General features: G+C 39.5%; 1 protein-coding gene across 1 annotated transcript in view; it reads left to right on the plus strand.

Annotated features, from left to right (window-relative positions):
- The window catches only part of WWC2 (WW and C2 domain containing 2), a 79,744-nt gene that overhangs the window by 12,908 nt on the left and 45,637 nt on the right, over positions 1 to 21,199 (plus strand). The window contains exons 4-5 of the mRNA XM_024759960.1: positions 14,438 to 14,517; positions 19,139 to 19,268. Coding sequence (XP_024615728.1) covers positions 14,438 to 14,517; positions 19,139 to 19,268 — 210 coding nt within the window. The remainder of the gene's footprint in view (positions 1 to 14,437; positions 14,518 to 19,138; positions 19,269 to 21,199) is intronic.

The following is a 21,199-nucleotide window of genomic DNA, read 5'->3' on the forward strand; positions in this document are numbered from 1 at the left end:
CGCCAGTGTCTTCAAATAGATGTTCTTTTTTGTTTTGTTTTACCTCACAACTTTTCTATCGTTCTCAGAAAAAGAGTGTGAAAAAGTTCGTCTGTACTTTCTGGAAGCAAACCTCTCTTCAGTCTGGATTTCTGGGTTTCACTTATGGAAGTCATTGTTAGAAGTGTTCTTTTCTACCATAAACAACCCTTACTCTGTCAATCCACCTTTATTTCTCTGTACGTTCCTTAAGAATCTCATGGGCTGGTTTGTGGGATCCTTGCTGCTCCATGTCTACCATGTGTATACATTTCTGTGATCTGCTAGGCAGATACCTTATCTAAAAAAGGTGGGGGGGCGGGCGGAGAATGAAGGTATTTTGTCAAAAGTTACTCTTGCTAAACTTCAGTATTCCCTTGAGTTGTGCACTTCTCAAGAAGTTATTACCTATTATTACTGCCCTTTGAAATTTTAAACATTTTTCACAGTTCTTTTCTTTGTAAGACATATTGTAAATGGAATACCTCAACAGGCTGTCATAATCTGTCCATTTAAATGCTATTTTAGGAAAGATGCAAACTAGGGAGGGATTTAAAATCAAAAGTACATATAGGATATCTCACACAAATAACTGTTAGAAGGAAATGGAGCCCTGTCTCACTGGGGGAGATCCCAGAAGATCACAAGTAGTCCTGTCCCCTGGACATGTCTCCTAATGCAGCAGAATCCCTCAGACAAAGCTTATTTTGTGCCAGGTTTAATGTGCTCTTAATATCAGAAGCCTGTGTTTCATGTGTATGGCATCACTGTGGGACCACAAAGGTGAGTCAGGAAGGAGTGCCTTCCCCACGAAGGTGCTTCCCTCAAGAAGAGGTAGAAGACATTTATAATAACTGTAATGAAAGGTGAGAGCATCTCTTTCATTAGCGAATAGGCACTTGTTTAACACTTCCTGTCAGTGCAAATGCCTTTTTATAGAAACATTTCCTTAGAACATTGGCCCTTGTGGTTCATGCTCTATTGTGATGTTTTGAGCTGTGTCATGGTTTGAACATGGTGGGGCAGATGGTTCCCTCTCTCTGTCATTTGAGCACTTCTCGGCCAGGTGGCTCTTTGCGAAGGCCCCAGCCATTCAGAAGCGGCTGGATAACTTGAGCAGAGTTTCATGGATTTTGATAACCTAGTTTTCCTTGGCTTGCCTATCCTGTAGAATCCCTGCATATACTAGTCCCTTTCACAAAGTAGTGCCGCAGATATAGTAATTCATGAATTAGCTAACTCTTCATTGCTTTGGTGTCTCAGGGGAACCCTGCCTGCATTTTTTGTCATAGTAACAACTTTTCAGACGAAGCCAAGCACTGGCCTCATACTTCATAATTTTACTGTAACAATATTAGTAGGTGCTTCATTTGTTTTATTGAATTACAGCAAATGGGTCAAGCTTTTGAGAATCAGGTATTTAGGAACATCTGTCTAAAGCATCTGTTTTGTATTATTTTATATTATGGTCATAGGTGTTGGTGATCATTGGGCTGTAGTTTCCTCCTCGGGCTAATAGGATAACGGTATTTCCTGGCATCTTATTCCTAGTTGTTAAAATGGAAAAATGAAGAAATTAATGCCCTTTTAATAATATATTCATAACTTTTAGAGGTGGGTGTTTAATTTCTTGAGAAAATCTATTTTTTTAGGAAGAGGAATGTAAAAAATTTTACGCCAAAATTTATTATTTCATTCATTCGTTATAGATACTTAGGATAAGGAATGGTGTATCTTATACAAACTCAACCTTCAATTCAATTGATATTTTTAAAGATTTATATCCCAGATTACAAATAGGTGAGATGTGGTGAAAATTGGATGTAGAAAATTTTTGCTGAATTTTGATTAAGTTTTTACTCTTGTTTATCAAACTGAAATAAAATGTTGGAAATGTAAAAGTATAAATTTCTTTAGAAATACAAATGTGTTTGAGAAATTTACTGAGCACCGCAGCATATGATCTGATGTAACTTTTAATTTTGTCAAAAAGGAAACAAACGCTCCTCTGGTTAAATTATTTGCTCTCCACGCCAAATACATGGCTGGTTAGTGAGCATTGCTGTTGATAACAGGGTGCTGTCTTTATTCTCAGATATATTTATCCCCACATTGTTAATATGAACTCACTTTGAATTATTTTTAGCAATGGTGATGGACTTAGAAAAGCCATCCACAATCTCACCTGTTTGTAGTCTTGGGCACAGATTTTAAAAGAATGGCAGTTGAATGTAAGGGTTAGTTTGTAACTGTGAATGGAGTTATTAGCTCATGTGCACATCAAGCTATGACGCTTTAACCAGTGATGTAACTAACATACAAAAGTCATAGCAGTGTGCTTCAGATGAAAAGAAATATGCCTTCTGAGAATGCAAATTGCTACAAATAAGGATTGTCTCTTGATTAGACATGAGTGATGTCTTTATACTTAGCTTACATCCCAAGTTCTTTCAGCTCCAGTTTCCTGATCTCAAGGTTTTGAAGGAGATAGAGCAATACTGATTTGCAGTAGCAAATCAGTATGGTTATTCTTTTAAGAATGGTTATTCAGAAATGGTTATTCTTTTAAGATGTCCAGAAATGAATTTATGTTGTAGTTGGTGTTGGGTTTGAAAATAGTACAACAGTCTTCATGAAGTTTGAATGAAATGAAGAATGATATGACTTGATTCACCTTCACTAAAGAAAAGAAGCAAGACTGAAAGAGAAAATGGGAGAGAGATACTCTACTTAATGCAAGAACTGGTCTTATCTCTGTTAAGACATGCTAACAACTGGAAACGATTAAATTTCATAGCATGGTAGTGTTTTTTTCAAAAAGCATACTCAGTAGAGTGAAATTATAACAATCACATTTACTGATTTCATACTGTTTTGTTTCTCTCTTTCTTTCTCTCTAATGATTTTGGTCTCCTTTTCTAGCTTTGAAGAGTACCATACTGTGGCTAAATAATTATATGTCAAAAGAAATTCTTCATCAAAACTGTGTTGCTGGGGGAGGAGGTATTTAGTTTCTCCTCACTTGGGTGAACTACTGTCTCAGTCTCTCTGGCCATGACTTCCAGACTTCTCCATCTTCACTCATAAACACCCTCATATCCGTAATGCTCATGGCATTTTACAAAATCAAATGCAATTAACTTCTTCTGTGAGAGAATGTACAGTCTAAGCAGACAGGAACAGGGAATAAGGATTCCTAAAAATCAATTTTAAATGATTCTATGAAGCCTGCAATACTCATTCTCTCATTTTTTTGAAGGACTGTGGGAGTTAAGCTCTGTGGAACTGTGTGAGATAAAGATATTATAATGAACACAACTCAAACCAACACTTCATTATATTTTGATACTTTTCCTTGACATAAACCCAATAAATACATTGACCTAATATGTTCATGTTAAATTTTGAGAGAATCAGCCTCTTGAGGCCATGACAATGAAGTTGTGAGAGGAAAAAAATAGCTATTTATACTACATACGTCTCTTACGAAGTTAAACATACACTTAAAATGTTACCCAGCAATCCCACTTGTAGGTATTTCCACAAGAGAAATGAAAGCATATACTCAAAGACTTGAGTGTAGACATTCACGGGAGCCCTATTCTTACTAGCCCGAACCTGGAAACAGCCTTCAGGTTCACCAGTGGATGAATGGATAAATAAATTGTGGATAATAAATGGATAAATTATATCCATAAAATGCAATCAAAAGGAACAAGCTGCTAATACTCATGACATGGATGAATTTCACAAGCAATATGATAAGTGAAAGAAGCCAGTCATGAAGACTACTTACTGGTGTGCTTCCATGTGTACGAAATGCTTGAAAAGGCATAACTGACAGAAAGCAGGACAGGAGCATGAAGAAATTACCTTATTTATTGGTTCTAATAATTACTCACTTAAATCTTTTCCCCCCACATAGAAAATGATCACTTATTCACTTTTATTGCTGTTATAATTTATTATAAACTATTTATAATGAAATTCACCAAATTTAAAAGTACAATATGATGAGTTTAGACAAATATATATTTTTTTGAAGTTGATTTCAGTCACCCTCTTTTCTCTGTATGTAACTATTCATAAAAACCAGGTTGTTTATAGAGGTCTTCATCTGACTTTTGTATCTTGTATAAAAAAATTATTGGCCTGTATAAATTGCTAATTAGATGTAGAGATTACGAGATCTAGGTTTTTTTTTTTTTCTTAGTGGGGAGTAGAATTCATCATGGTTGGTATTACATTATCTCCCTCAGGCATACAGTGTCCCATTTTTCTTTTTTATTATAGTAGTAGTCATTCATGATCATCATCTAGGTCATTTCATTAAGGATTACAAAATGATGATAGTCTAATTATATTATTCCTTATTTATTTATTTGTTGGGATACTTCTATAAAGTGAAATTCCACACTGCCCAACTGCTACTTGTTATTTGCTTACCCTCAGCTCATATTGGAAAGATGAATAAATGTTAGATTATTTTCCTTTTAAAAAACAAACAAATTTCAAATGATGAGCTATGTCCTAGCATCTGTTAGAGAGGACCAACAGAGTTGAGTTTGTTTGTTTAAGTATCACTGTGTGATCACGAATTTAAACATTATTGATATGTCATTGCAATTATTATTCTTATTGAACCTCACATCATCCTGTCTTGTGCGTATAGGAGCCTTTTTATATTGGCTCCTGAGGCCTTTGATCCCAATATTCTGATAGTTTCTTTCACTTTGGTCTGGAAAGATGTTCTTGATTTTTTTGTAGAAGGTCTGGAATCAAACATTTCTCCAAGAAGCTCTGATTCTTTTTTAGTGAGAAGTGGTATTTAGAGACCACAATCTGTATGCATGAGTGTTTATTACAGTTGGGTTGGCAACTGTATATAGGTCTTTATCGTAATATATTTAAAATACTTAAATCTCCAGTAATTACAAAAGTGTGATATTGACACAAAAATGGAAGATCAGTGGAACTGAATATTGAAGAATATGCAGAAACACCTTGTCGAATTTAAAATGTGATAAAAGTAGCCCTCCATATCATTAAGGAAAAAATGGATTATTCCATGAATGCTTGGGACATATCTTGGCCCATTTTAAAAGAAATGAAAGTGAATCTTTACCTTTTTCCTTTAATTCCAGATGGATCAGCAATTTAAATGTGAGAAGTTCAATCATAAACTCAATTAAATTAGCCACAAGACACTTAAAACAATAACAGAGCACTAAAACTTGCTTTTCCCTAAGAGAATTTACCACACTGGGTGAATGTCACCTTCCATAGTGTTCTTTTCATCGTCTCATGGAGACAAAGCCCAACTGCGTAAAATTGAGACCCAAAAGGACCAAACCCTCGGTGTGAGAGGAGCTAGGATTAAACTCCTCCAACCCTGCCACCCCAACATACCTGCCACTGCCATCACCCACCAGAAAGCAGTAGGAAAAGTGACCTGTTTGGAGAAACAATGAGAAACCATTCTGACCTCTGAACATATCACCATCTGACACACCTTATATGGGTTTGCAGGCTGAGTTCACACTTACCTGGAAGGTCTGAAAAACTGCAAGCTAAACACCTACTTCAAGCTGTGGCAGGTCTAGGCAGCGGCAGGTGGCTGCGCTGCCAGTTGCCTGGAAGTGCATATCCTCTCGGAGGAACACACCTGCACCTGTGCCTTCCACAGGTAGAGCTCTAAGGGTACAAACTCATAGCCAAAAATCACAAATTTACACAGAAACAAGGTCACATCAGTAAGAACCAGCAGAAAAAAACAGACAATAGAATCAGGTCTTCAAATGCTTCAGATTTTGTTGATTTTAGATACAGAATGTAAAATATGGGTGTTTAATATGTCAAGAAATAAAAAAGGAATTGAAAATATGAGTAAGAAAGATACTATGACTGTGAAATGACCAAGGATATATGGGAAAAGAACTAAGTAGAACTTCTGTAAATTAATCATATAATGGTTAAAATTCAAAGCTGCCAGAGGAAAAAAGATTATTTGCAAAGGTCTGACAGTTAGAGCGATACTCCTGACTATTCCATAGTGATGATGAAAGGAAAATGATAATGTAATACTTTCAGTGCTCTAAGAGAAAATAACCATCAACCAGAATTTTATACACAGGAAAACATCTTTCATGCATATGAATGAGATAAACATGTTTTCAGACAAAATTTGAAAGTTACTAATGGCACCAGAAGTTCTTCACCATTGGAAATACTAAAGAAAGCAGGAAAAGAGAGAAGAAAATAGAAAAGGCAAGCCAATGAAAAGTTTAATGTAAGATGGGTAAATTAAACCCAAATAATTAGAAATAAGTGTAATTGGATTAAATGTTCTAGTTTAAAAGACAAAGATTTACAGACTGGTTTTGGAAAGAAAAATCTACCTATATGATGCTTATAAGAGACACCAGAAACAAAGATACAGAAGAGTTAAAAATAAAAGGATGGGTAAAAAAGATGCAACAATCAAATTCTAGTCAGAATAAAGCTAGTATTGGGACCTCCCTGGTGGTCCATTGGGTAGGACTCCGTGCTCCCAATGCAGGAGGCCCGGGTTCGATCCCTGGTCAGGGAACTAGATCCCGCATGCATGCTGCAACTAAGAGTCCACGGGCTGCAACTAAAGGTCCCGCATGCCGCAACGAAGATCCCGTGTGCCACAGCTATGACCTGGCGCAGCCAAAATAAATTAAAAAAAAAAAAAAGAATAAAGCTAATATAGCTTTGTTAATTTTGGAATAGGTAGATTATAAGGCAAAATGCTTCACTAAGAAGAAAAAAGAGGGCAATGAATGTGTTAAAATATGGGCCCCCAAGTATAATTGAGCACAGTTACTTACAACACCATGTTGAATAAATGAAGCTAGACATAAAACAATACATACTGTATGATTCCATTTATATAAAGTTCAACAAAGACAAAACCACTTATAGGGTCGGAAGTCAGGATAGTGGTTACTTTGGGGAGAAAGAAAGGGTTAGTAATTTGGTGGGGCACAGGAATGGCTTCTGGGACTTCTTGAACTTTTGACCTTCCCATGGGTGTTTTACCATTCATTTATTGAATGGTCTACTTAAGATTTTCTTTTTTCTTTTTTGTAGGTATGTTATACTCCTAAGTTTAAAAAACTTAGAGGCTACTTGGTTTGGAGGAGAACCATACACTTCTAAATAATAATGGGTGCTGTTTGATAAAATTAGTGAGTAAAACGTTGAGAAAAGGGATATTTGTGTAGCCTCACAGTATCTCCCCACAAATATGTATTACTTAACTCTGGTGATTTTTAACATGTCCACTAATCTTTGATACTCCTCTCTTCTTGAGTATGGACTGGCCTGGTGATTATCTTCTAACAAGTAGAGTTTGGAAAGGGAAAAACAGTAAATTTAAAGTGAAGAAATCTAGGTATTTGCTACCATAACTAAGTGATTAAGTTTAACATCACCAGTGATGTCAGGTTGACGGCATGTACCCCGATATCATTCGATGAGAAGGACACATCACCTCTGTCATATTCTTCCTCCCAATCTATAACCTCAGTCTGATTATGAGAAAGCATCTAGCAAACCCAAGGTACACTTCATGAAACATCTAACCTATTCAAAAGCGAACAGGTCATTAAAGATGAGAAAAGACTGAGGAAGTGTCACAAATTGGAGGAGTCTAGGGAAACATGACAAGTAAAGACAACATGGTCGGATCCTGGGGGATCCAAGTAAAGTCTGTAGTTTAGCTAATACTGTTAGTAGTGTCAGAAGAGAATTGGAGAAAAACTTTTAGCCTTGCATGCATATACTAGAAAATAAGAAAGTCTTAAAATTAATGAGCAGTGAATTCAGTCTAAGAACAACAGAATAAATCTGAAGACAGTTGATGAAGGGAAATAAAATTAAGGGAAGATATTATTTAAATAATAAACATGGCTATAATAGAGGAGATCAACAAAAGCATAATTTAGTTCTTTGAAAGAATAGTAGAATTGACAGGTGTCTGTCAGGATTGATAAGAGAGAAAAGAAACAAGTAAAAATATACAAGGAATGAAGAGATAAAACTCTAGATGCTTAAGAAATAGCAGGACATTTTGAGTAAATTTATACTCTTACATTTTAATTTTGAGATGAGATGAATAAGTTCTTACTAAGATATCGTTGACCAAAAATGACTCCAGATGAAAGAAAGAATCTGACCAGCCCTGTTACTATCAGTGAAATTCCAGATACACTCTGAAGATTAGGCTAATACAACCAAATTCTGACAAGATAATATGAGGGAAAAAATAAGCCAGCCATATTCATAAGCTTAGATACAAAAATCCTAAGCAAAATATTGGTAAACCAGATGCAGGAACATTCAAAAATAGTTTGTCAGGACCGAGTTGGGCTTATCCTAGATATGTACAGTCTAGGATTTGAAAATGAATTATTTACTACACTAATGTAAACAGAAATCATTAATCATTCCAGTTGATACAGAGAAAGCATTCTGATAAATTCAGCTTCTAGTCATGGTTTGTTTTTTTAAAAAATCAATCTAACTAAAAATAATTGCTGTATAACAGGGCATGAGAGATGAAGAAGGAGAGCTGGCTGTAGTTTTGTATAGAGTATTTAGGGTAAGTCTCATTGAGAAGGTGACATTTGAGCAGACGCTAGACAGAGGTGGTGAAGTTAGGTGAGGAAGAGCCGGTGTAAAGGTCCAGATGTTAGAGAAGGTCTGGGATCTTCAAAGAACAATAAGAAGTCAAATGTGGCCACAGTATATGGAGAGAGAAAGTGAGAGCAGTAAGAGAGGAGGTGAGAGAGGTAACCTAGACAATGAGATGAAGACAGAATTCATAGGCCTTGGGGACCACTGTAGACTTCGGATGTTAATCTGAAATAGGAAGCCATTTGACCAGGTGTTTATCATTTGTATTAATATTTTTTTTGCTAGTTTAAGTGATATATAATGATACCATCATTTTCAATTTTGTCTTTGTTAAGAGGTGATTTTTTTTTTTTGGTGACATTCTACCTTTTCTATTTCTGTTTGCCAATTTATTTTTTGAATTTAACAGCTTTTTGAGAATTAATTCCCATACCACACAGTTCACCTGTTTAAAATGTACACTTCAGTGGGTTTTAGTATATTTATTGTTGTATCCCCATCATCACAATCTAGTTTTAGAACATTTTTGTGTCCCCTAAAGGGAACCCTGTACTCCATTAGCTGTCACTGCCCATTCTGTACAACCATATCCTCTATCCCCAAAGCCCAAGCAACGACTATCTATTGTCTTCCTCTCTAGATTTGCCTATTCTGTTATACATTTTGTATAAATGGAATCATACAATATGTGGTCTTTTGTGAGCTTCTTTCACTTGGCATACTGCTTTCAAGGTTCATCCATGTTGTAGCATGTGTCAGTACTTCATTTCTTTTCATTGCTAAATAATATTCCATTGTACAGATACATCACATTTCATTTATTCATTCACCAGTTGGTGGGTATTTGGGTTGTTTCCACTTTTGAGTGATGATAACTAGAACCACTGCAAACATTCCTGCACAGGTGTTTATGTGGATATAAGTTCTCACGTCTCTTGGGTTTATGCCTAGGAGTGGAATTTCTGGGTTATATGGCAACTTATTGGTTTATTTAGCAGAAAGAGATCTAGAGTTGACCTTCCATATTTTTATCTATTATTTGTATCTCAAGGTAGTATATTTCAAAAATGTTTCATATTTTTCGCAGTAGCTTTTGTTTTTTCCTTTTCACTGTTGTTAAACAGAAGTTTGGGATTTTTAAACCTATATTCAGTCATCTCGTTTCTGTTGACAGAATCCATTTATTAGTCATCACAAATGGTCCTAACAGCATCTGGGATTCTGTTTCCCGCTATTCTTTAGTAAAGTCAAACATGTTTTTATTATTAATCCTCTGATGGTCTGGAGCTGATTTCTCATTTTCTTTAAAGGTGACTTGAGAGAGGAGGCGGGTGGTGAGGATTTTTAGTGAGGTGGAAGCAGTGGTGATTTGAAGGATTTCCAGAAGAACAAGATGACGGCTGCCCTTTGTCGGCTTTGCTTAGGGAGCTCCTGGCAAGACGACGGAGGGAGTGGTGAGAAGGGACAGTAGTCGTTAGTAAAATGTCATTGTGATCATTGTAACTTTAATGTTGCAAAGGGTCACGTTTAGGGCACACTTCCGAACCCTGCCTGTCTTGTGATCTTCCCAAGGTCCACACGTTCTGGAATTTACTTTTCCTTCATTGCCATCTTGTTTCTCCTTCTCTTAAAAGAAAACTGATTACACACTAGGATTGTAAGAGATGGTAAGAGGCTGTATGATTTCCAGTCGTGCTTATCACATTGAATCACTCTCTTTCTGGATTTCAGAACTAACTTTAAAGTCAATTCAAAATGTCAGTTGCTTTGGTGTAGTGGGTATAAAAGGCAGGGAATGTGCAAAAGTCATGGGTCTCTCTGCCTCCGATTTGGGACTCTCGGGTTTGAGATTTGAGCCGTAGACATAGGTCTGGAAAACTAGATGGTTGGATCCAGCTGCAGAAAGTTCACCGCATATTGATATAAGGCAAAAACAGGCTCTAGGGCTTGTGAGGCTCTTCACATATTCAGCTTGGGTGGGATAGAAGAATAGTGGTGGGGCTTCCCTGGTGGCGCAGTAGTTGAGAGTCCGCCTGCCGATGCAAGGGACACGGGTTTGTGCCCCGGTCCGGGAAGATCCCACATGCCGCGGAGCGGCTGGGCCCGTGAGCCATGGCCGCTGAGCCTGCACGTCCGGAGCCTGTGCTCCGCAACGGGAGAGGCCACAGCAGCGAGAGGCCCGCGTACCGCAAAAAAAAAAAGAATACTGACCTTTCTAAGGTAGAATAAGGGCCGTAGATTTTATTGAGGTCATTTTGCTACAGTTCTAGTTTGTCTTTGATCTTATATATATTATCATGCCATTAATAACTAAAACTTTCATAACTGTAGTTTTAAAACATTCTCCTGGGTTCTAGACCGCTCTCTGCTGCTCAGTAGCAGGGTAACCTTCAGCAGATTACTTACTTATTCTCTTTAGGTCTGAGATTCCTCACCTGTAAAATAAGAATTAAAACTGTGTCCATCTACTAGAGTAGTTGTGAGGGTTGAAAGCACAGTGCCTGGAATACCTGAAGTGCTTGGCATTTTAGCTCTCACTATTATTGCCTCCAAGTAGAGTCCACATTGTGCTAAACGTGCAAATCAGCATTAGCGTAACCCTTAGCTGGGATCTAAGGACATTTGTTTTCATGTTCTGTGTCCTACATTTGAAAGTGGGTTGGAGAATGAGAGTAGAAACAGTGATCCTCCAATAGCTAACGATGCCAAATGGTTCTCTGAGAAGAAAGGGTGTTGAACAGTTAAGACCAAACTCTTAAAACCAGAAACAATCGGAAATAATGTTGGGTTGGAAATAGTAGTATCTGTTTTCACTTATCATTATAATAGAATCAAACTTTTTCATCCTTAACAAAATAAAATGTACATTGATATTTGGCAGCTGAAAATCATTCAGGTAATCCACTCAGAAGACTCGCCAAAATAAAAGCAGTGGCTTTCAGCCAACTGTAGGTAAAGTAAATAACGTGGAAGAAAACACAGGTGTTAGCCTCCTTTATCATTGTCACCCAACATACAATAAAATCTCACATCACTTAAGCAGAGAAGAGTCTGAATTGTCAAAAGTTAAATTTACAATGATCATTTTTGAAAGAAAGTAAATGGGTATGTCATCGCAGCCGAAATGATTTTAAATGGAGTGCCAGTTTATGACCATGAGATACACTAATTGTTTTAATTCAGTTGTTCCAAGAGGGCTTGATAGTACCATTGTTTTTTTTTTTGTCAACTGTGTTTTCAAAGGTAGAGACAGGTTTCAGCCCAGTTACTATTGATTTTTGGATTTCTGTTGTTATTTTTAAATAAAAATGTTAGTCTTTGGTAAACAGCTTTTGAGAGTGCTGTCAGAAGTAGAATTACATGTGGAATGAGCTGTCAGTTACTGATGGCTCCTGACATGATGGTAGTCTGATACTAAAACTGAAATGTCTTTACTGGACACTGAGTGAGCTTGTTGCTATGCATGTATATTAAAGCACCTTCAAGATCCTTCTCTCTGAGGGCAGCCCTCCTCCCCTGGCCTAAGTAGTCCTCTCCTCCTTTGGGTTCCAGTAACATTGTTTGTACCTCTCTTTTAGTTATGAATTGGGCCTTGCAACACAATCCTTTCTATTTCCTTCTCCCTAATAAAATGTAAGTGCCTTAGGGCACAAACTGTTAAGCCTTCAGATTAACTTAACAGATAAATTATTGAACATTACTGTATCCAAAATATTGTGCCTCATGGTCTACAAATGTGTCACAACAGCCCTTTGTCTTTGTCGTTTGGTTCCTCATAGGGCCTTGTCCCCCCGTTTACTTTTTTCCCGTCTGTTCCACGATGCTCTCTGTTTTCCTCTGACTTCTCTGGCCTCTGCTTCACAATGTACTTTGTCTCTCTCTCGTTGACCTGTGAGCGATGCAGATGCCCAAGGTGTTCCTGAGCTGCCTTCCCTTCTCCGTACACACTCTCTAGTTGATCTCTTTTATTCTTGTGCATTTAGAACAGCATCCTTATGTCAGTGACTCTTTATTTTATATCTCTAGCCTAGACACTTCAAGTCCACATATTCCACTTACCTTGAAGTGCCATGGGTGTCAGAAAAATAAATGTCTTACAGAAAACCCTTTATCTTTCCCCCTCCCCAGGAAATCACCTTCACATACCCAGGATTTTGGAAGTGATCTTTGACACATCTTCTCCCTCACCCTCCACATTGAGTCTGTCACCAAGTCCTGTTGATTCTACCTCTAAAATGGATTTTTCCTATAGCACGGTCCGCACGCCAGGCAGGATGGCCCCTTTGGGCCCCTCTGGTGCAAGCACCATAGAGTCTCCAGTGATCTTTTAGAAGCATAAAGCAGCTCATGCCTTACAATCCCTCCTTGGTTCTCATTGTTCTTAGGAGGAGATTTAGAAATCCTCAGCATGGCTTCAGGTTCTATGTAATCAGGCCTCCTTTTGCATTCTCACCTCATTCCACACGCCACCTCTGTAATCCAGCAGTGACAGCATTCTTTAAATCCCAGAGACTTGCTGAGTTTCCCCTCCCACAGTTTAGGGTTTGTCCACAGGCTCTACCCTGTGGGGACCCCTTCTATCAGTGAAGCCCACGAACCCTCTCATCTCCTCAACCCCTCAGGCTAAATTAGGTTCCGTCCCCCTTTTAGATCGTGAAGTACCGTGTGCTTTTCTTTCATATCACCTATGGCTGTTGGAAAGATTTATTTCGTTGGACAATTATTTGCTCCATATCAGCCCCTCTCGTTGTCCTGTAAGACACATAAGGGCATTAGGTCTGTTTCATTCATACTTTCAGACCCAGAACTTGACACATTGCACAGAATCAATAGGTGTTTGTGGAATGGGTAGAATAAATAGGAAGTAAAAGTGCAAAACACATGGAAATACTATACAACAGGATGTGCTTAAAACTTAAGGCTATAACTCACTATATGGAAATAAGTTTCTGACACCCAGGAGAATACCTTCAGTTTGTGACTAAACCAGGTTTGTGCCATTTTCCTGACCTGCCAAACCTTAGTATTCTTATTACCAAAGATAACAGGAAGAGAGCAGTTTTTATCAGTTTGACAACAAATATTTATTGATCCCCTGCTGTACACCTGGTTTTATTTTACAAGCTTGGGGTACAGCTGGGTGATGCTTCTTACTTTCCCATGGGGGACAGACAGGAAACAAGTACAAAGACAATTTCAACTCTTGGAAAATGCTGCGAACTAAGCAAAACAGACCAATGGCCTGGGTGCAGTGGCCAGAGAAGTGCTGTTTGCAAAGGTAACGTGGAGCTGAGGCTGAGTGACAGGGAGTCAGCCAGTGAAGAGCTGAGGGAAGGGCCTTTTAGCCGGGGGAACAGCACATGCCGAAGCCCTGAGGCTGGAACAGCCTGGCCTGTTTGGGGAACAGAGGGGTGGCCAGGGGTCCTGGAGAGTCACGAAGGAAGGGCAAGCGCAGAGTCCGAGAGACCCTGGCTGACCATCCTGCCTCTCCCCGTAGTGGCTGTTTATCACAGAGCGCGGACAATCGCGGTGTCTGGCTCATAGCAATGTTGCTACGTCCTATGATGAGGGGAAACTTGAGTAGTAATGCACATCGCTGATTATCTGCCTTCCATAGAACTTGTGTCCAGGAGAAACTAGTCGAGTCAATGTCAAACTAGTGGCTGTGTTTAATGGTTTACTAATAGATTACCTTTTTAAACTGTGTTGCTGATTACTTACAAACATTCATATTTACATTGATTTCTCACAAAAGGTTAAAAAGCTGAAGCGAGAACTGTCACAGATGAAGCAAGAATTGCTCTATAAAGAACAAGGCTTTGCAACCTTGAAACAGTGAGTATGAAAATACTGAAATTGACTCTCGAATAATCCAAAGCCCCTGAACCGATACAAAGAAAATAGAAGTATAGATTACATAAGAGTTTTCTCAAAGAGAAGTAAAATACGAAGTGCAAAGCTCCTCACCAAAAAAAAAAAAGTAAAAATCTTGGGAAAATCTATACCCTTGAATAGGTGTGAAATGTTCACTAATCTTTGGCGATCCAAGGAAACCAAAGTGAGAAACTTAGCTTCGTCTCTGGGCCCGCCAGCCTGCTCTCAGTTTGAGGCAGAGCCAGGAGATCGAGCCCAGGAAGGGCCTCCCCCTTCTCTCCGGAGGCTGGGCTCTGTAAGCCTGCGCCCGCTGAGCCCCGGGCTCGGGGCCTGTCCGCCTCTGGCAGCCCCAGGGGGACCTAATACTGTCTGATCTCAGGGAGCAAGTCGGGGGTGTCTGCAGAGGGGCTGAGTGAGTGCCTCAGCTCCCGTGTTCCCTCTGCCCTTTCCTGCTCCATGCTGAAGTCTGCTGGACCCTGGCTCCAGCTTGAGCTGAGTCAAATGAGAATGGAGATGACAGCAGGATCTGGAAATCCCTGCCCCATTCCCAGCCCCTGGAAGCCACTGCTCTTCTGCTGACGAGGCCCAGACTAACTGAACCCCAGCAGGCACACCAAGACCTTCCAGCTCCCGCAGTGCTCACCCCAGGGTCTCCGATGCAGGGAAGCAGCGATGGTTCATCCAGCACACAACCACAGGGAGGGTTGAAGACATCATCCCTTGAAAGGCATCCAGCTGCTTTTCCCTTCCCTCCCCCTTGCTGCCCGGTTCAGTGCCCCCTGTAGCAATGCAGGATTCATAGGGGCTTCCCTGATCGGCGGGTCTCATGTTCTTCCTTGTCTCCCTTAGCAGTATCCAAGGCAGCAAGGCGTTACCCCGTTAAAGATCCCACGTGTTCGCTGGCCAGGCCACATAAGCTGATTGTTCTGTGTTTGGTTGACGAGTTATATTTTGGGGCCCCAGTCACTCCTCTTGACCACCAGCCACATGACTTTCATCTCAGACATTTGGTTTACTGGATCAGTTTTGTTTTTGACACTTACCTCATGTGATCATGACCATGATATTCTGTCAGATGCTCCCATCCTGGTGGTTCTCTAACCTGACTGCATATTGGAATAATCTGAGGAGCTCTTAAAAATCCCTGTGTCTTGTCTCCACCCCAAGTCATATTCTGTGAGACCCCCATGTGGTTCTCAGGTCCAGCCCTGTTCAGAGAACCTCAGCTGGTTGCAGAGTGCCCCAAAAAACTCAGCAGACCTGGAATCACCTAAATGTATTATTTAGTCAGTTGTACATCAGCATAACGGAGGGCTTTGTGGTGGGAGAACCACGAAGCGTTTAGCCACACGTTGCATACTTTTAAGGCACATGAAATTATAACTCATTCACCACTGGGTTTAAAGGTTAGCCAAACTTGCTGTTTTTGTTATATTGATGTAACAATGCTGTATTGTTTCAAAGCAGTTTGCTTGCAAGCAATTTTTATAGGAATCCAAGGCATGTTTAAGAATCTGTCAATAACATTCCACAAGAAAACAATAGACATTTGTTGTAGAAATTCAGGCTTTCTCTTGCAGTGATTCTAATCCGCTGAACCAAGAGCAGAAAGATAGGATATCTAACATCAGATTCCTCTCGTAGATCAAAATAAAGCTATAGACAAAATAAAGCTGTTTTCATCCAGATGTTCAACACCATACTATTAGAAGATTGAATAATAATTGATTGAACCCAGAGACCATACTTTTCAAGAAACCGCATTCCTGGTACTATAAGGGGACTTTTTACTTGGGTTACGACAAAATATATTTCAGGAAAAGATTTATACAGAACCCCACTGCAGGATTCTGTAACTTTTCACTTATTCACAATAAAATGGAAAAATTTTGTGGAATCTGGAATTAGGATGTAATTTAAACCCCAGTTTTTATTTTACTTGATGCAATGGTTTATGCTGGATGAATGAATGTAGTTTTATTCTTTACGTTATTCATTTCAGACTGTGGTCCCAAAGTTGACTTTGGCCTAAGCGATAGTGTAGCTTATGTGTAGGTGGATGCCAGGAAGAGAAGCATATTTCCGCTTTGCCACCTCCAGTGTTCACTCAAAACTGGAAAATGGAAAGTGCTGAAACACCCAGCAAGCCAAGAGTATATACAGGATCTATGAAAGTTTGGCTCGGGGGTACACATTTTCCAGGGAAGGCATGCAAATGGTAAGATATAGGGAAAAAATTAACTATAGGGTACCCAGAAACCAAAAACAATGTTTCTTTAATTTTTAAGGGATGAAAGTAAAATTGTATTTCTCAAGAACAAAAAGCACAGTACGTGCTTCGTTTTTTAAAAAAAAAAGTCAGCAACTTATGCCGATACTTTATTTTATGGTCAGTTAGGGTCAAAAGAGAGAAAAAGGGGGAGATGAAAAGTGGAGGAGAAAAAGGAAAAACGTGGAGGTAGAGGGCAAAAGCAATAGTTAAAGTAAAGTAGAAATGTTCGGAAAAAGGGAAAGAAAGACCCAAAGGGGTTCCCTGGCGAATGCTGCATGGAGGTGGTTCTTGTCGTATTTAACATTTGATTGAGCAGCGGCTGTCCGAGAAATTCTCATCTATTTTTAAAGCTCTCTGACATTTAAATTAGCAGTCATGAAGTAGCCCTGCTTTTATTTTCCAATATTAAAGTTTATTTCTGAAAACTACTCACTGGCTTTTATTTTCAAATGTCAAAGTTGATTTCTGAATTAAAGATTTGTTTTACTATTAAATTCTGAAGGTTTTATACAAATCGGAAGAAATTACTTGGGCTTTAGAAACTGCCTTTGACAGTTTGAGATACCTATATTACTAGCTGTTTCATGAAACCTCACAGATTCTTTTTCTTATTAAAATAAGCTTTTTGCCTCAACTAAGTGAGTAGATACACACTTAAGGGTGTCAACAATTTCATTGATAAAGCCCTCCTGAAATAAATATAATCAACCAATATTCAAACTACTTCTGGGGTTCTTATCAAATACTCTAAACGTAATAGCCATAAGAGCCCCAAGCCTAAGTCTTCCGCGTTGAGGACCGTTGTGTTGCTTAGCTAAGTGTTTGTGCAATTTAGAAGCTAAATTTGCGTAGGCTTTCTGGCCTCGGTTTCTTTTTTTGGAAGAAACATGACTAGGTGATCTCTAGGGTCCCTTCCCGTCACAAATACGCTGTGTGTGTGAGTGCACGCGCACGCATATATGTTTGAATTCAGTGACTTCGTTGGTTATACTTTTTTATAGAATGACCTTATGATAAAATTAATTTTATTCTCTTGGGTTCTTTAAGACTTTAATTATTTGTTCAGCATCGTAAAATATTTTCTAAAATGGTACTTGTTATCTACAAGTACCATTTTAGTTATCAAGTTACCTACAAACTGCACTTGTTTGGGTAAACTTTGGAAGAGTGAATAAGATAATAATTGTGTTAGTTTTTCTTTCTACTTTTCAGACTATGCCCTTCACGTTGAAATAAATACAAATTATTAAGTGTTTTAAACCAAATTAGGTCAGAGCCGGTTTTCTGTGATTTAATAGGTGCCATAACTCTGGAGAGTCTGTGAATAAGACAAGGATATGTCTGAGAACGCATGTAATAGCGTTGTTGGCTGATGGGCAGAGATGTGGCATGTGTCCCTGAAGGGAAGCCCAGGTTCTTTCCTAATGAGTCCCAGGCAGCATAGGTGGTGGGGAGAACCAGGAGAGTGATGGTGAAGAAAATGTTGAACCGTTTTTTTTTTTTAATTAGGTAATTTGGTTGGGTCCTTCGACCACAAAGATTAGGTTACATGAAATCCTCTGACACAGGGTGACCCTGTGAACTGTAAGGACATTTGGTGAGCAGATCTGCAGGGGCAGTAAATAAGCTCATCGGGGAGCTCTTTATTCAACGTTGGTGGACAAATGAACACATCTGCTGCCCCCTTGTTCCTAGATTTGAACTCATTCAGCAAGGCGAGCAATTTATCTTGACTCATAACTGTCATAAAAGAAGAACACATTTCATATATCTAAAAAGAAATAAGAAACTAACCAAGCAATCCAAATATTACAGGAGAGTCACTAGTATAAATAAAAATCACTACCCTTTATTAAAGGTCACCAAGCTGTAGGCACCGTGCTAGGTTTTGCACAGACATCGCAGCATGTAAAATCAGGTGGCAGTGATGAATCCTGAGGTTCCTGTGCTCGCCCAGTTTATTGGCATTTCTGTCCTTCTGCTGCCCCGTGTCCTGAACCTTTGTCAGGATCAGCATGAGATGAGGTTTGAGCTCAGCCAGCAGTGGGATCACCCAAACAGACTGAAAGCAAAAGGCCTGAGCCTGAAGGTGACTACAGTGGACTGGGGGATGAAGTGGGGGAGGGAAGGGCTCTCAGCTCCAAGTGATCAGAAGAGAAAGGAGAGCGCTTCATCAGCTTGAAACTGGTGTGTGTGTGTCACGTAGTAAAAATTAGCCAACTAAGACAACCCCAAACCCAATTCCTACCTCTTTAACTTGTACATTCGGTTATCCTTTGATTTTTCTTTTTTCCTTTCCTCTTTTAACAGAATTGATAAAAAAATGTCTGGAGGCCAGAGTGGCTATGAACTTAGTGAAGCCAAAGCCATCCTAACTGAACTGAAGTCTATCAGAAAGGCTATTAGCTCAGGAGAAAAAGAAAAACAAGATCTGATGCAGGTATGTGTTGGAACATTTTTTCAAGTCACACGGCTACCTTCTTGGGCCTCAGAAGCTTTCCTTGAGGCAGAAGTTCTCCATCGGAGTCTGGAAGGCCCTTTACCACCACACAAACCCCACTTCTGCCCCATCCATACGGAATTTGGTCCCATAGGAGATTGTTATAGGCACTGAGCCAGCCACCTGCCTTGGAAGAAAACAGATTGGTTCCAAGGTTCTGATATGCTTATTTGAAGGCAGACTTTGGATGACCTTTGAGACAGGGGCTGCTGGATCCTGGAGCCCATCTAAGGAGATTAGCATCTTGGTGTACCCTGTAACTCACTGCAAACTTCATGTGGCGCCCTGATAAGCAGGGTTATCTAACTCAGTGATCCTCAGCCCAGGGTACAGAAAGGGTATGTCACCTGCTGTCAGTAAGTAGATGAAATGCCTTGAGGAGAGGGGGAAGGGGTGTGAGGAACTTAGAAAAGCCATTCCCCACCCCAGGAGATTCCGAGGTGCTAGCTGGGGGTGGCAGGGAGAACGCTGACCCAGCTGGGGGACATCTGTATAGTCACCCTGGGAGAGATGCTAATGGCAGTAGACCCCCTCGTTACACCTGTACACTTCTCACCTTATGGGTCTGAGCTCCAGTGACCCAGCCTTATGTGTAGAGAAAACAACCATTCAGCGATCGATATTCTGCATGTTGAGTATGTATATTTAGCAGATACAGTCAAGTTTTTTAAAGAGATATCTCTTCCTCCTCTTCCCTCCCTTCCCTCTCATAATTATCACAAGCACTGAGAAATCTTTGCAATATTTCAGATATTTGGAGTTCTTTATCTAGCTGGGTGAGGATTTAGTCTGTGTCTTTCAAAAAATGTTAGAGCCCGTGGTAAACAGAACCTCTGCATTTAAGTACCAAATTCAGCTACTTCACGTCAGTTTCCCAAATGCTGGCTGAATGTGGGTGAATATTGTTGAACCCATATAATTTTGCATTTGGGGAATTCTGAAATAACTTGCAAGAAGCGATCAAATAGAAAAGACTGACTTAAAATACTGACTTTGTGCCAGGCAGTCTTCTGCCTGCCTTGCATAGAAATACTTCATTTAATTCTCACAACAGCCTAAAGATAGGCTCTGTTATTATCCTCAACCCGTAGACAAGAAAACAGCAGTGTGGAGAAGCTGTTACTTGGTTAAAGTCACACAGCAGGTAAGTGGCAGGACTGAGGTTCAAACCCAGGCAGTCTTGCTCTAGAATATGTGGTTCTAACGAATGTGTAACACATACAGAACCTCACTTGGATGTACTTTTTGTTGTTCTGCAATGATCCTGCCAATTAAATCAGTCATTCCTGAAAAGCACAAAATAAGTCCTTTGAAAAAAGTTAATGGAACTTGAACAGAGTTAAATTGGAACCTCATAATTTAGCAATTTCAGGTCCTCTTTGATTCTTTCTGTAAACTTTGGATTTATACATAGGCCAGATTAAATTTAAAAGCTAGATTCCTTTTTAATTACTAAAATATAAAAAATAATTAATAAATACAGGAATCAACAGTAGAGCAGAAAGGGACGTTAGTTATCTTCTATGACTTTTAAACCTCTTTGACTGTGACCCAGAGTAAGAAATACGTATATTTTACATCAAAACCCAGTAATACAAATGTCTTTAACCATAGATACACACACCAAATTTCACAGAAATATGCCTGCTTTTAATACTAGTAATATACTTTGATTTTACTTTCTAGTCTCTTCTATTTCATTTAAAAACATACTAGTCATCGGGGCTTCCCTGGTGGCGCAGTGGTTGAGAGTCCGCCTGCCGATGCAGGGGACGCGGGTTCGTGCCCCGGTCCAGGAAGATCCCACATGCCGCGGAGCGGCTGGGCCCGTGCGCCATGGCCGCTGAGCCTGTGCATCCAGAGCCTGTGCT

Source organism: Neophocaena asiaeorientalis, unplaced genomic scaffold, assembly GCF_003031525.2.
Source record: "Neophocaena asiaeorientalis asiaeorientalis breed wild unplaced genomic scaffold, Neophocaena_asiaeorientalis_V1.1 scaffold521, whole genome shotgun sequence".
Taxonomy (NCBI): domain Eukaryota; kingdom Metazoa; phylum Chordata; class Mammalia; order Artiodactyla; family Phocoenidae; genus Neophocaena; species Neophocaena asiaeorientalis.